The sequence below is a fragment of the Asterias amurensis genome, chromosome 1, assembly GCF_032118995.1.
Source record: "Asterias amurensis chromosome 1, ASM3211899v1".
NCBI lineage: Eukaryota > Metazoa > Echinodermata > Asteroidea > Forcipulatida > Asteriidae > Asterias > Asterias amurensis.
The window spans coordinates 12,616,481-12,629,372 of NC_092648.1; the positions used below are offsets into that span (position 1 = coordinate 12,616,481).

At 40.3% G+C, this 12,892-nt stretch overlaps 1 protein-coding gene across 1 annotated transcript; it reads left to right on the forward strand.

The window, feature by feature from the left end:
- The first annotated feature begins 1,736 nt into the window (after positions 1–1,736).
- Positions 1,737–3,675, forward strand: LOC139944035 (galanin receptor type 1-like). Its single transcript, XM_071940983.1, has 2 exons — positions 1,737–2,415; positions 3,323–3,675. The coding sequence occupies exons 1-2, from the start codon at positions 1,737–1,739 to the stop codon at positions 3,673–3,675; spliced, it is 1,032 nt and encodes a 343-aa protein (XP_071797084.1).
- The last annotated feature ends 9,217 nt before the right edge of the window (positions 3,676–12,892 follow it).

The following is a 12,892-nucleotide window of genomic DNA, read 5'->3' on the forward strand; positions in this document are numbered from 1 at the left end:
TCAAATTCTAAATCTGAGGTCTCGAAGTCAAATTCGTGGAAAATCACTTCGTTCTTGAAAACTGCGTTACTTCAGGGGGAGCCGTTTCTCACAATGTTTTATATTATCAACAGCTCCTCATTACTCTAAACCAAGTAAGGTTTTCGGTTAATAATGCTTGCTTGCTTGCTTACTTGTTTAAGTCGAGTGGTGTCCTCGAATCACGATGGTTCACCAAGCCTTCCTGTCCCCCATTGCCGACTTGAAATCTGCTGATTCAAGTCCCGTGTCCATTTTGAGAATGTCAGTACAAGTTATTGCCGGTCTGCCAGATTTCCTCCTCCCATGCTTATAGGGGTCCACAAAGTAATCACCAATAGTGTCCACTGCCTTAAAGGGAACTCGGCAAACTCCCACAAGGGATTTATAAACAACCGCTAGTAATGTTCTCTTCATCCACAGTGTTCCTGTTTAGTCTAATAGTAATAGACCTTTATCACGGTGTGGTCATCTTGATTTAACTCCATTCCAACTCACTGTAACCAAACTGAGGCTGGACGAAATAATAGTCTGGTGTCATGCGCATTGAATGTTAGCATTCATTACTGTTACTTGAAACAGGGAACATGTCCAAGATGGTGACAGCATGGTAGTAACACTTCTGTCGTGGTTAGAGTAGATCTAAAGACATGATATACGTCATTAGTTTTGCATGGGTCAGTATAGGCTCTATAGTACTCTATGTGTTTTTTTAACTGTTGTTTTTATATTTAGTAATTTACAATAATGTATTTTTATTTCGTTTTAAAGGAACACATTGCCTTGGATCGGACGAGTTGGTCTATAAAAAAAGCGTTTGTAACCGTTTGTTATAAAATGCATATGGTTAGAAAGATAATTTAAAAGTAGAATACAATGATCCACACAAGTTTGCCTCGAAATTTCGTGGTTTTCCTTTTACCTCCCATAAATGGCCGACCGTGTTAGTCGACGAGGTAAAAGGAAAACCGTGCAATTTCGAGGCATGTTTGTGTGGATCATTGTATTCTACTTTTACAGCATCTTTCTACCCATATGCATATTATAACAAACGCTTTTCAAGGACCAAATCGACCGATCCAAGGCAACGTGTTCCTTTAAGCGCCTTGAGGCCTGGCATAAGGCGCTATAAATAAATACATTTTTATTAGTTACAGTATTAAAGTTGTTAGTGGTAGTCATGGAATGAGATGCATTTTAATCACAGTTTAATTCAAAATAACCCAGGGCAAGTGACTTCTCATCCCCGGTTGTTCTAACCATTCACAATGAAGCATTGGAGAAAAAATATCAATAAACAAAACCACTATTGGCACAACCTTCAGACTTGATGTAATTCATGAAGTGAATTGCACTAGGAAAATAAATCAGATCTTTTGAAAATAGTTCCTCTTTTTGTTAAAACTCCTCCGAGTCCTTCTGCTAAATTGCGTGGTTTCCTGAAAGAACCGGGGTATACTGACTCGATTTTGTCATAACCAGAGCGGGCATAAAATTGGATTAAGAATTCTGTACTTCAATTTCAGTGCGAAGGATGATGTTCTAACTGCATCAAGTAAATTGACATGCAGACAACAGCGATGTAATTTCGCGCCTGAATTGGCAAACTCCACGGCAATTTTGGCGGGAGAAAGAGAGTCTATCCTTCAAACTGTAACAGCATCTTTGGTGTCATGGATCAAATGAACGTGAGCAATATAACTTTGATTGTTGAAACTATGGACAATTCTACGGAAACAAGTTTAAATGAAACGGATACGAAGGAAACGGATGGCTTTAATAAATTCGTCTTAGCTCTTTACGGCATAATCTGCGTGGTTGGAGTTATTGGTAACTTACTGGTTGCTATCGTACTCCTCCGCGTGCCGTCCCTACGCTCCAACACCAGTGATTTCTTAGTGCACCTCTCCATTGTCGACTTCATGGTGTGTGTTCTGGTCATCCCAACGTATCTCACACCAGCAGGGTCCAAAACACCAGCAAATCCCGGAGGCTTTGCAGAGTTTTGGTGTCGCTTTTACACCTCCAAGTTCCTCTACTGGAGCTTCGCGATCACTTCTGTGTTCAGTTTGATCACAGTCAACATGGAGCGGTACGTAGCCATCGTCTACCCACACAAGTACAAGAAAGTTTTCTCCAGACGCAACAAGTACCTGATGATTGCTACTTGTTGGGTCTTGGCCGCAATAACCAAGCTTTATAAGCCTTGCTTGTTTGAGGTGGACAGAGAAAAGGGTTGCCGATCTGTGCCGTGGCCTAGCAAGGGAGCTCAGGCGGCATTTGGTGTTTACAATTTCACAGTCAACTTCTTTGCTCCGTTTGTTCTGATGGGTTTCGCGCAGTGGAGGGTGATTTCTTCACTTAACAGGCAGGTTAAGGTACTCAACCGAAGAGCAGGTAAGCAGGGCTATGTAGGGTATACCACTTGATGAATTTAATATAGGACGTACATGTGCCCAATTGACCCAATTCATCTAACATACTAATTGCAACTGCCTTGGTTGCGCGCCATTTGAAGTCATTGTCCCTTTTCGAAACCACGGCATCAGCTCTAGATTTGACTCGGGCTATTTAGCTTAGCTTCGCGGTTGTTTTGACAATTGCAGGTGCTTTGTTAACGAAATCATGGTTTCAGGCTACAGAACGGAGCCTGAAGCCGAATCCGAAGCCGAAGCCGTGGATTCGAAAATGATCATAGTCTTCGGGGTGATATTTTAGTTGGCGAGCGTTAACACAAACTGTCGTGGTGTTCACGACTGCTCACAAGCTCAAATGGCTGTTCATGAGCCCAAACGGCTAATCACGAGCCAAAGTGACTGCTCACGAGCCAAAGTGGTTGCTCACGAGCCAAAGTGGCTGCTCACGAGCCAAAGTGGCTGCTCACGAGCCAAAGTGGCTTCTCACGAGCCAAAGTGACTGCTCACGAGCCAAAGTGGTTGCTCGCAAGCCAAAGTGGTTGCTCACGAGCCAAAGTGATTGCTCACGAGCCAAACTGGTTGCTCGCAAGCCAAAGTGGTTGCTCAGGAGCCAAAGTGATTGCTCACGAGCCAAAATGGCTGCTCACGAGCCAAAGTGGTTTCTCACGAGCCAAAGTGACTGCTCACGCACCAAAGTGGCTGCTCGCGAGCCCAGGTGCCTGCTCACGAGCCAGGTGGTTGATTTGTCCACGTTGTTGCTCACGAGGCCAAGTGGCTGCTCACGAGTGCAAATGGCTGCTAAAATGACCAAGTGGCTGCTAACTTGATTCTATAGACGTTAAATGAACATTATTATTTAGTTTTCTCTTCCGATATTTTTCCCCAAGATTCTTCGGTCCTTAACCCCAGAGATCAGCGTGAAATGTGGCAGCTCCGAGCCTCACAGACCCTAGTCAAGACCCTCCTGGTCTGCGTGATTTCCTTCGTGGTCTGCTGGGCTCCAAACCAGGTCAGGTTCCTTCTGCTGAACTTGGGTGCCCCGCTCCAGCAGGGATCGCATTTTCAGTTCATCAGCGTTATCTTATCCGTGGGTAACTCCTGCGTGAATCCTGTCATCTATACCTTGACGAACAAGCCGTTCCGTAAAGGGATCAGAGATGTGTTTTGTAAGAAGCGGGATTCGAACCAGGTGGGAAACAGTACCAGTGGTACCGTAGCCACCGTATCTCAGACCCTGTAAATCTGTTTGACTTGAAAAACCAAAACATGTAAACACATCACAACGGAGTAAAACTTGGTTTTGTTGTTCTGTCTTCTGTTCATTGTTGGTTTTTGCCACGAGTTTTATCATTGTTTGACATAACATTTAAGATTAAGCAACTTAACTCATCCACATATGAATGTATGAATGAAATATTTACACTAGCATCGAACGGTTTTTAGACATTGAAATAATTTGGCGGTTTGGTCAATTTTGACGCCAAATGGGCCTGTTGAAAGTTGATCAGTATAATGGAAATCAGAACTAACACAAAATGTACATAGAAACTACTTATTTAAACTCTTAAAACAAGGCACATCGCTCATTGTCTATGTAAACGCGAGGGAAGGATATGTGTAAGCATAGCATGCACTAATAACATGCACCAGGCCTGTCTCGTAATTAAAGTTCACCTTTTGTGCAGCTGGCACAGCTGAAGCCCTGGGCCAAACTCAAACAGTTGCTTAAGCGGAAGGTATTGTCTGCTAAGCAGAAATGAGCAGGATACCAGTCACAAGTTGTAAACGTGAGATGATAGTTTGGTTGGTAACCGTATTCTGGTAAGCATTGTTTTAAGCTACTTTGTGCGAAATAGAAATCTCTGTGAAACACGGCCATGGGCTTGCCATTGGGCTCCTCAGAATGCACATGGACATCACATTATGTACGGGACATGGTGTGCATGACACTTGCTGACTATTGTAAAATAATGAGGAATATATTATGCTCGACCGGTAGTTAAAGGCAGTGACAATCTTGGTAATTACTCAAAATAACTGTTACAGCAAACGCTTACTTGGTAACGAGCAATGGGGAGCTGTTGATATAGATAGAAACGGTCCCCTCTGAATTAACGTAGTTGTTGAGAAAGAGGTAATTTCTCACCCAAATATTAAAATACTTAGGCGTCTGAAAGCACACAAATTTGTGCGACAAGAGTGTTTTTTCTTTCATTATTCTCTCGAACTTCGATGACCAAAGTCCAATTTTTCACAGGTTTTTTACACCAAGTGAGAATACTGGTCTTTGAAAATTGTCAAAGGTGTTCAGTGCCTTGAATGTTTAGAACTATAACATATGCTTCAGTTTAATTTTTCAGGGGTGGATTTCACAAAGGTAGTCCTAACGTAGGACTAGTCTTAGGCAATGCTAAGAGATAGGACTAGTCCTAAGTTAGGACCAGTATTAAACTCATCCTAACTTAGGACTGGTCCTATCTCCTAGCATTGCCTCGGACTAGTCCTAAGTTAGGACTACCTTTGTGAAATCCACCCCTATTCACTCGATAGTTCTTTCGAGTTTTAGCACGACAAAAGTGAATTATCGTTCATTGTCTTTTTACACAAATTGAAGCTGCCCGCGAGAAGGAAACTGTGGCTTTGCTCGATTTAGTTCCAGTTTTTACTTTGAATTCATGTTTTAATTTATGTTGTTCTTGTTAAAGGCAGTGGACACTATTGGTATTTACTCAAAATATTTATTGGCATAAAACCTTACTTGGTAACGAGTAATGGGGAGAGGATGGTTTTATAAAACATTATGAGAAACGGATCCCTCTGAAGTGGAGTAGTTTTCGAGAAAGAAGTAATTTTCCACGAGTTTTGATTTCGAGACCTCAGATTTAGAATTTGAGGTCTCGAAATCAAACATCTGAACGACACAACTTCGTGTGACAAGGGTGTTTTTTCTTTCATTATTATCTCGCAACTTCGACGGCCGATTGAGCTCAAATTTTCACAGATTTGTTATTTTATGCAAATGTTGAGATACAGCGAGTGAAAAGTCTGGTCTTTGACAACTACCAATAGTGTCCAGTGTCTTTAAATATATTGCACTTAAGTTTACGTCTGCTTGATTTCAGTCGAAACAAGCCATTTGTGAACGTTAGCATCACTATAATGTGTCTCGCTGAATAATTCACGAGTATATGGGGAAACAAACAGCACTCTTGTCATAACAATTTTAGGAAATTGACAAATTATTTGCTCGAAAAGGTCATTGAATCTTAAAGAGCATGCTTTATCAAATTATGGAGACTTCATCTGCTGTCAATAATGGCTTATAGTGCGCATTACGTCTTCGCACAGTGTGCATTTGAAGCGATGGTAATTACTCAATTGTAAGCATACACAACTCACTTGTTACGAGCAATGGGAAGATTTTAGTATACAACTGTGTGAGAAACTGCTCCCTCTGAAGTAACGTGTTTTTTTTTTTAGAAAGATGTAATTTCTCACTCATATAATAAAAGACCTCAGGCCTGAAACCTTTTCTCACTCATATACTAAAAGACTTCAGGCCTGAAACCTTTTCGTAGGCATCTGACAGAATACAAATGTGTGCTACAGGGGTGTTTTTCCTTCACTATTCTCTTGCAACTTCGATGACCAATGTTGAGTCAAAATGTTCAAGATTTTCTGCTTAAGCAGCTCTATGAAATTGGGCCGTGTTATTTCAATAATAGCCCAGTACGCAGTATATAGTCAGGCTTCGCACAGTACGCCTTTAAGAGGCGTGCCGACGACCGTGTTCTGACGAAGAAGAGCAACCGACGGAAATTGTATTTAGACGGGGGAAGGGAGTAGGGTATGGACGGTCAGTTTTCCGATTGACATCGGGGAGCGGGGTGTTATATTAGTACATGTTTGTTGACTGACATTTTCTTTTCGATTGGAACGGAGGTTGTTGTAAAAGAAATTCTGACTGACACTTTTTTCTTGTTTTCTGCACACCGTTAATGACTGACTAGATTAGTACGTGCACTCGACACCTGGGGTCCACTTTGGAGGGGTGTGCCAACGAACTTTATGCTGGAGCACAGGTTGGTGCACTTTGCTGATGCGGGTGGAGGCGGGGAACGTCTGACCTTTTAATAATCTCGATCTCTCATTGTTTATTTTATTGTTCTCTTTATGCGCTTAGAGGCTTTTTGCATTAGGCGCTTTACAAATGTCTTATTATTATTATTATTATTATTATTATTATTATTCAGGCATGGAGGTAAAACCAACCACGGAAGTGATCATTGTCTGTTTTCGTGAAAGCTTATATGAAACGTTGATTAGTTTCAAATACCAAAGTGCAGAGACATCAGTTGTAGGGGTCACGTGCCCCCATTTCTGACATTTTAAGAGTCTTGACCAACTACGCAATGGTATGTAGAGGCCTATGCCCCTGTTCGGCTAGTCTTGGTCCCAAGACCATTGGTGTTGCGCGGTCACACACAACCAACGTTCCGATTATGCACGGCAAAAACTGTCCACGCTTGTAATGAACGAACGCTAGCGGGCGCTCTGTTTCTCTGATTTAGATCTCACCATGGTCTTGAATATTTGCAGCGACGGGTCTTAACTTTTTTATTGTTTTTCGGCAAATCTCCCCCGACTTTCCGGTGGAGCCAATCAGAGGCTGCGTTGCGGTTGGCTCATGAATAATTCATCAGTGTCGTGCATGTAGTGTACAATGCATGCAGTAATTCCGTTGCATGACTTTTGCTTTACTCTGTGTGTGGGTATATATGTTTTTATCGGAGTATAATAATGTCCAGATCAGTAGGATTTGAAACTTTGACACAGGGTGGAAATACGATAAAGAAAGGTTTGTGGTACCAGCACAAACATTTCTATGTATAATGTCCAGATCCAGACTACTGCACTGCCATGATATGCAGCTTGAAATGCGATCGTGGCGTTATGCTCCCGACGTGCCAGAGCCCACACTGATGAAGCCTGTATTGGCTAAACAATTTGCTTATAGTTAGCACAAACTAGTATTGCTTAGCAGAAACTGGTTGCCAGCCAATTTTTAATTAAATTTGAAATTTTGTAGTGCCAAAGTAAATTTTTGGATAGTAAAGAAATTTTGTACAGTATTTTCTGCCAAACGGGTATTAACTGGTGGGCCCTGTAGTGTTATTCACAGTGAAAGTTTTTTAATCTTGGGGGAAGGAAATCTTGAGGGATTCAAAAGCGTCTCTGTGAGAACGTATTTTGAAACGTAACCGTAGCTGCATATCTTGGAACGTAAGCGTAGCTTGACTCGGGATTGAAAGCGTACTTTTTGATATTGTAGCGTAACCTATTAGTATCTTGGAGTGTGTAAGCGTAGCTGAGTAGCTGCGTAGCTTGGAACGTAACAGTATCTTTTGGTGGAGCGTAAGCATATCTTGAAACGTAATTCGTAGCTGCGTATCTTGGAACGTAAGCGTAACTTGACATAGGATTGATAGCGTACCTTTTGATATTATAGCGTAACTTGAAGGAACGTAGAGCTAAGCGTATCTTGGAACGTAAACGTAGCTGCGTATCTTGGAATGTAAGCGTAGCTTGACTCGGGCTTGAAAACATACCTTTTGATATTATAGTGTAACTTGAAGGAACGTAGACCTAAGCGTATCTTGGAACGTAAACGTAGCCAAGTAGCTGCGTAGCTTGGAACGTAACCATATAACATTTTTTTGGAATGTAGTCGTAACAATATCTTTTGGAATAACTCATGAGAAATTTCGAATTTTGATTGCTTGTCCAGCGGCGATTACTGCTATTCAACTCCCAGTTATTTGAGGCGAATAGTCGGGTCATTAAATTCCACTAGTTGCCCAGTTTAATCATTACCTCAAAAATAACTCTTCATTCACAGAATTAAAAAATAATACTTTGTTTGACAAAATTATGCTTTGAGGGAATTTTGTTTTGGCATTATTTTTATTTAAACCTTTTAAAAAAAATGCTCATAATTTTTTTAAGCTACTCACACAATAACACTGTCAATATAACAATATGCGATATTCCTACGTTTTAACATCATCAAAATTACCTGAAAACTCATAACAAAAAGAAATTAGGGGGCCATGAATCAAAATGGAGCATATTGGAACGTTGCGATCATAAGAAACAACGGATTCGACACCCGCAAGCTGGGAGTTCATAGCGCCTGGGATTTAACACCTCCGACCCCCACGAGACACGGCATGGGCGGTACGTGATATTCCACAAGGCTTATTTCACGTTCCGATTGCTCCACGCCGTGGGGCCATACAGCGTCCGATACACGGACTCTCTGAATGCTAATTTTACGTTCGATTTTTGACCATTATTTACGATTTCAAATCGTCACGTATCCATAATCTGAATAGGTACCTATACTTAAAATTTCACTGTTTTCCTTTTAATAGGCCTATAATGACCACGGAATCACTCTTTGAGCAAAGATTATTAAAAATAGACCGCCGATCATATTGACCTTTGACTCGATCTAGTTTGAATAGTCATCTTCAATTCGTCACGTGATATGAATATTGCATACATTAAAAGTAATTTACATAGTCTGGCCACGCCTTCAATTCGCAAATATCCAAGACCATGGTGAGCACAGGACATGGTGAGATCCGTAAATCAGAGAAACAGAGCGCCCGCTAGCGTTCGTTCATTACAAGCGTGGACAGTTTTTGCTGTGCATAATCGGAACGTTGGTTGTGTGTGACCGCGCAACACCAATGGTCTTGGGACCAAGACTACTGTTCGGCACTCTTTTTATACAGTTTATCCATATGTAGTAAACACTTAAAGAGCAGAGCAGGTGCTGTGATCATTCCTGGGTTCATGAAAGCTTATAAATGAAACGTCGACTGATCTCAATTAATATCAAATGAGGGACATCGGTTGTAGGGGTCATGTGGTCCCATTATACAATTTTGTAATATCAAAGCTCAATAGATTTCAATTTTGGACTCGGGGCAAGGACATCAATATTTTGCGAGGCCACTGCGTACAGTGATCAGAGTCTCGTAAAATATAACCCATTCCATGGACGAATCGCTTTAATTTGGGAGCACTTACATCTGCTGAAAGTGGATTGGTTGTTGATTAAAGAGGGGGAAGGTCGCTAGTTTCCTCGGCCCATCCATGGGAATTGGCAAAGGGGGGAAACGTCAAAACAAGAGAATTGTCACCGTTATTTGTTTCAGATCACGTAAGGTCTCCACTCCAAGTTACACAGATAACCTTCATATCATTTGAATTGGAAAAGTTGACTACGTTGGCTCTATGTCTGAACAATGTCTGAGCGAAGCTATTCGTGTCAATCCTTGTTTGAGCTTCACAGTACTAATTTGAAAGAAATTGAGACAAATAGTCGAACTGATGTTTGGGTATAGGCTATGAGAGGTAGGGAGCCATCGTAATGCATAAACTGTGGCAGACCAACGTCAGATATACAAAAGGGCCATTATGGTAATCTAACAGTAAAATAAAAAGGTCCTAATTAAAGGCACTGGACACCTTTGATAATTGTCAAAGACCAGTCTTCTCATTTGGTCTATCTCAACATATGCATAAAATAACAAACCTGTGAACATTTACACTAAATTGTTCGTCGAGGTTGCGAGGAAATATTGGAAGAAATAGCACTCATGTCGCACAAGTTGTGTGCTTTCAGATGTTGAATTCGAGACCTCAGCTGAGGTCTCGAAATCAACTCAAATATTTTAGTGAGAAATTACTTCTTTCTCAAAAACTACAGTACAGATGCTTGATTTCGAGACTTCAAAACCGAATTCTGAGGTCTCGAAATCAAATGCGTGGAAAGTTACTTCTTTCTCGAAAACTACGTTACTTCAGAGGAAGCCGTTTTCCACAATGGTTTATTCTATCGACATTTCTCCATTGCTCGTTACCAAGTCAGTTTGTATGCTAACAATTGTTTTGAGTAATTACCAAAAGTGTCCAGTGCCTTTAAAGGCAAAGTAGGCTACACGTTTGATTTGAACCCTATATAAATGTAGACAAATTCATAAAACTAACATCTGATAATTTCATTTCAAAAGGTGGTCGCGTTTTTGAGATATCGCCGAGAATCCGGAGCGAATTATGCCCACGCATGAAGATAAATCCCTATATATAGGAAAACACAATCAGATTAAATTTTGGGAGCATATCCAAATTGATATATCTTTAACATTCCCACATTACATCGAAGTGAAATGTTTCTCAAAATGATCGATACTGTCGAAAGCTGCTGAAGGCTTCAACATGTTCAACTTTAACAGTGATAACCTAACCTATACCTTCCCTTTAAAGGCAGTGGACACCATTGGTAATTACTAAAAAATAATTATTAGCATAAAACCTTACTTCGTGTGACGAGGTTATTTTTTCTGTCATAGTTATCTCCCAACTTCGACGACCAATTGAGTTGAAATTCACAGGTTGGTTATTTGATGCATATGTTGAGATGCACCAAGTGAGAAGACTGGTCTGTGACAATTACAAAAGTGTCCAGTGTCTTTAACGAGAGCAGAAAAGCTTAATATTTATAGCATTTGAAACTAAACAGGTCTGTTGAATGGTTGGAATTTAATTAAACCACGAATCCAACTTACATCTAGGGAGGGAAGAAATGAGAAGAATTGTTGGTGCAAGTGCGTTGCAAGTACAGGGGACAATTTCACATAGAGCTGCCTAAAGACACTATTGGTAAATGTCAAAGACGTTCTCACTTGGTGTATCTCAACATAATTATGCACAAAATAACAAACCTGTGAAAATTCTGGCTCAATTGGTCATCGAAGTTGCGAGAAAATGATGGGAAAAAACATCCTTGTTGGACGAATTTGTATGTTTTCAGATAGGAATAAAAGACTTCTAGCATAGAAGTCTTTTAATATTTTAGTTAGAAATTACCTCTTTCTCAAAAACTACGTTACTTCAGAGGGAGTCGTTTCCCACAATGTTTTATACTATCAACAGCTCTCCAATAATCGTTACTAAGTCAATTTTTACGTTAATATTTGTTTTGAGTAATTACCAAACGTGTACCTTCCCTTTAAGCACAAAATTTGCTTAAGCACGAAAGTAGCTTGCTTGTTTTTATGCCATGCTACTGGCCAAAATTTCATGCCATATACATTGCTTGTTACCGGTATTTAGCTGTTATTTCCTTAGTGCAACAATTGAGTGGGGGTCGTGGCCGGTAGTCTGATTTTACTTTGCAAGGACTTTTTAGCTTAAGCAAATTGTGTGCTTAAGCAGCTCTCTCCAGGCATTGTTATTTTGGCCAGCTGGACCATGTGTCATACAGCTGCTAAAAAAGTCGCTAAGCAAGATTAAATTATATGCTTAGGGCATTTACCAGAATAAGGTTACCAGCCACATATTTCACTGGTATCTTTCCAATACTATAAATATAATATATGCCTCCATATTTGCCTCTATTTCACTGTGTGTTATATTATAGTTGATATTCTTGAAGTTCTTTGTATATCTTGTTCAGTATACCTTCTTTATAACTATACTTGCATCTGTGTACATGTATATAACTGTCTAGTTGAATTGAATTTAATTGAAACTTATTATTATTATCATTACCATTTGTGTTGCAAATCTGACGGTTGTCTTAATTTAAAATTGTGCTAAACACAAAGTATGTCATTTTTCCCTTGGGGGTGTAGGTCACTGGGCCTATTATTTTTTATTATCTTGCCTATCAGACCATGGGACGCATATTCAGGTAATTTTGTGCAAATAATGTATCGTGTTCAGTAATATCCTGAAAGACGATAGCAGTTTCAATCGCTAAATAGCGGCCATTAATCATTACCCATCACCAGATTACGAATCTGTGTTCAAGGCAACCAATTATTAAAAGGGACAGTTGTAGATCGTCAAAGACCAGTATCAAAGTCTCACTTTACTTGGTATAATAATTCCAACATATGCATAAAAAAACAAATCTGTGACAATTTGGCTTCAATTGGTCATCAAAGTTGCAATAGACACATGAAAGACAAAACACCATTGATGCACAAGTTAGTGTGCTTTCAGATGCCTAGAAAAAGGCATCCGGCCTGATGAAGTCTGTAAATATTTGAGTGAGAAATGACCTCTTTTCTCAGAAACAACGTCACTTCAGAGGGGCCCGATTCCCACACTGTGTTATACAATGGAGGTCAACATATGCATAAAAAACAAATCTGTGACAATTTGGCTTCAATTGGTCATCAAAGTTGCAATAGACACATGAAAGACAAAACACCATTGATGCACAAGTTAGTGTGCTTTCAGATGCCTAGAAAAAGGCATCCGGCCTGATGAAGTCTGTAAATATTTGAGTGAGAAATGACCTCTTTTCTCAGAAACAACGTCACTTCAGAGGGGCCCGATTCCCATACTGTGTTATACCATGGAGGTAGACTACCTCC

Coding starts and splice junctions, on each gene's coding strand:
- LOC139944035 (XM_071940983.1), top strand. CDS start 1,737: ATGGACAATTCTACGGAAACAAGTTTAAATGAAACGGATACGAAGGAA. Junction 2,416..3,322: donor GGTACTCAACCGAAGAGCAG/GTAAGCAGGGCT, acceptor TTTTTCCCCAAG/ATTCTTCGGTCCTTAACCCC.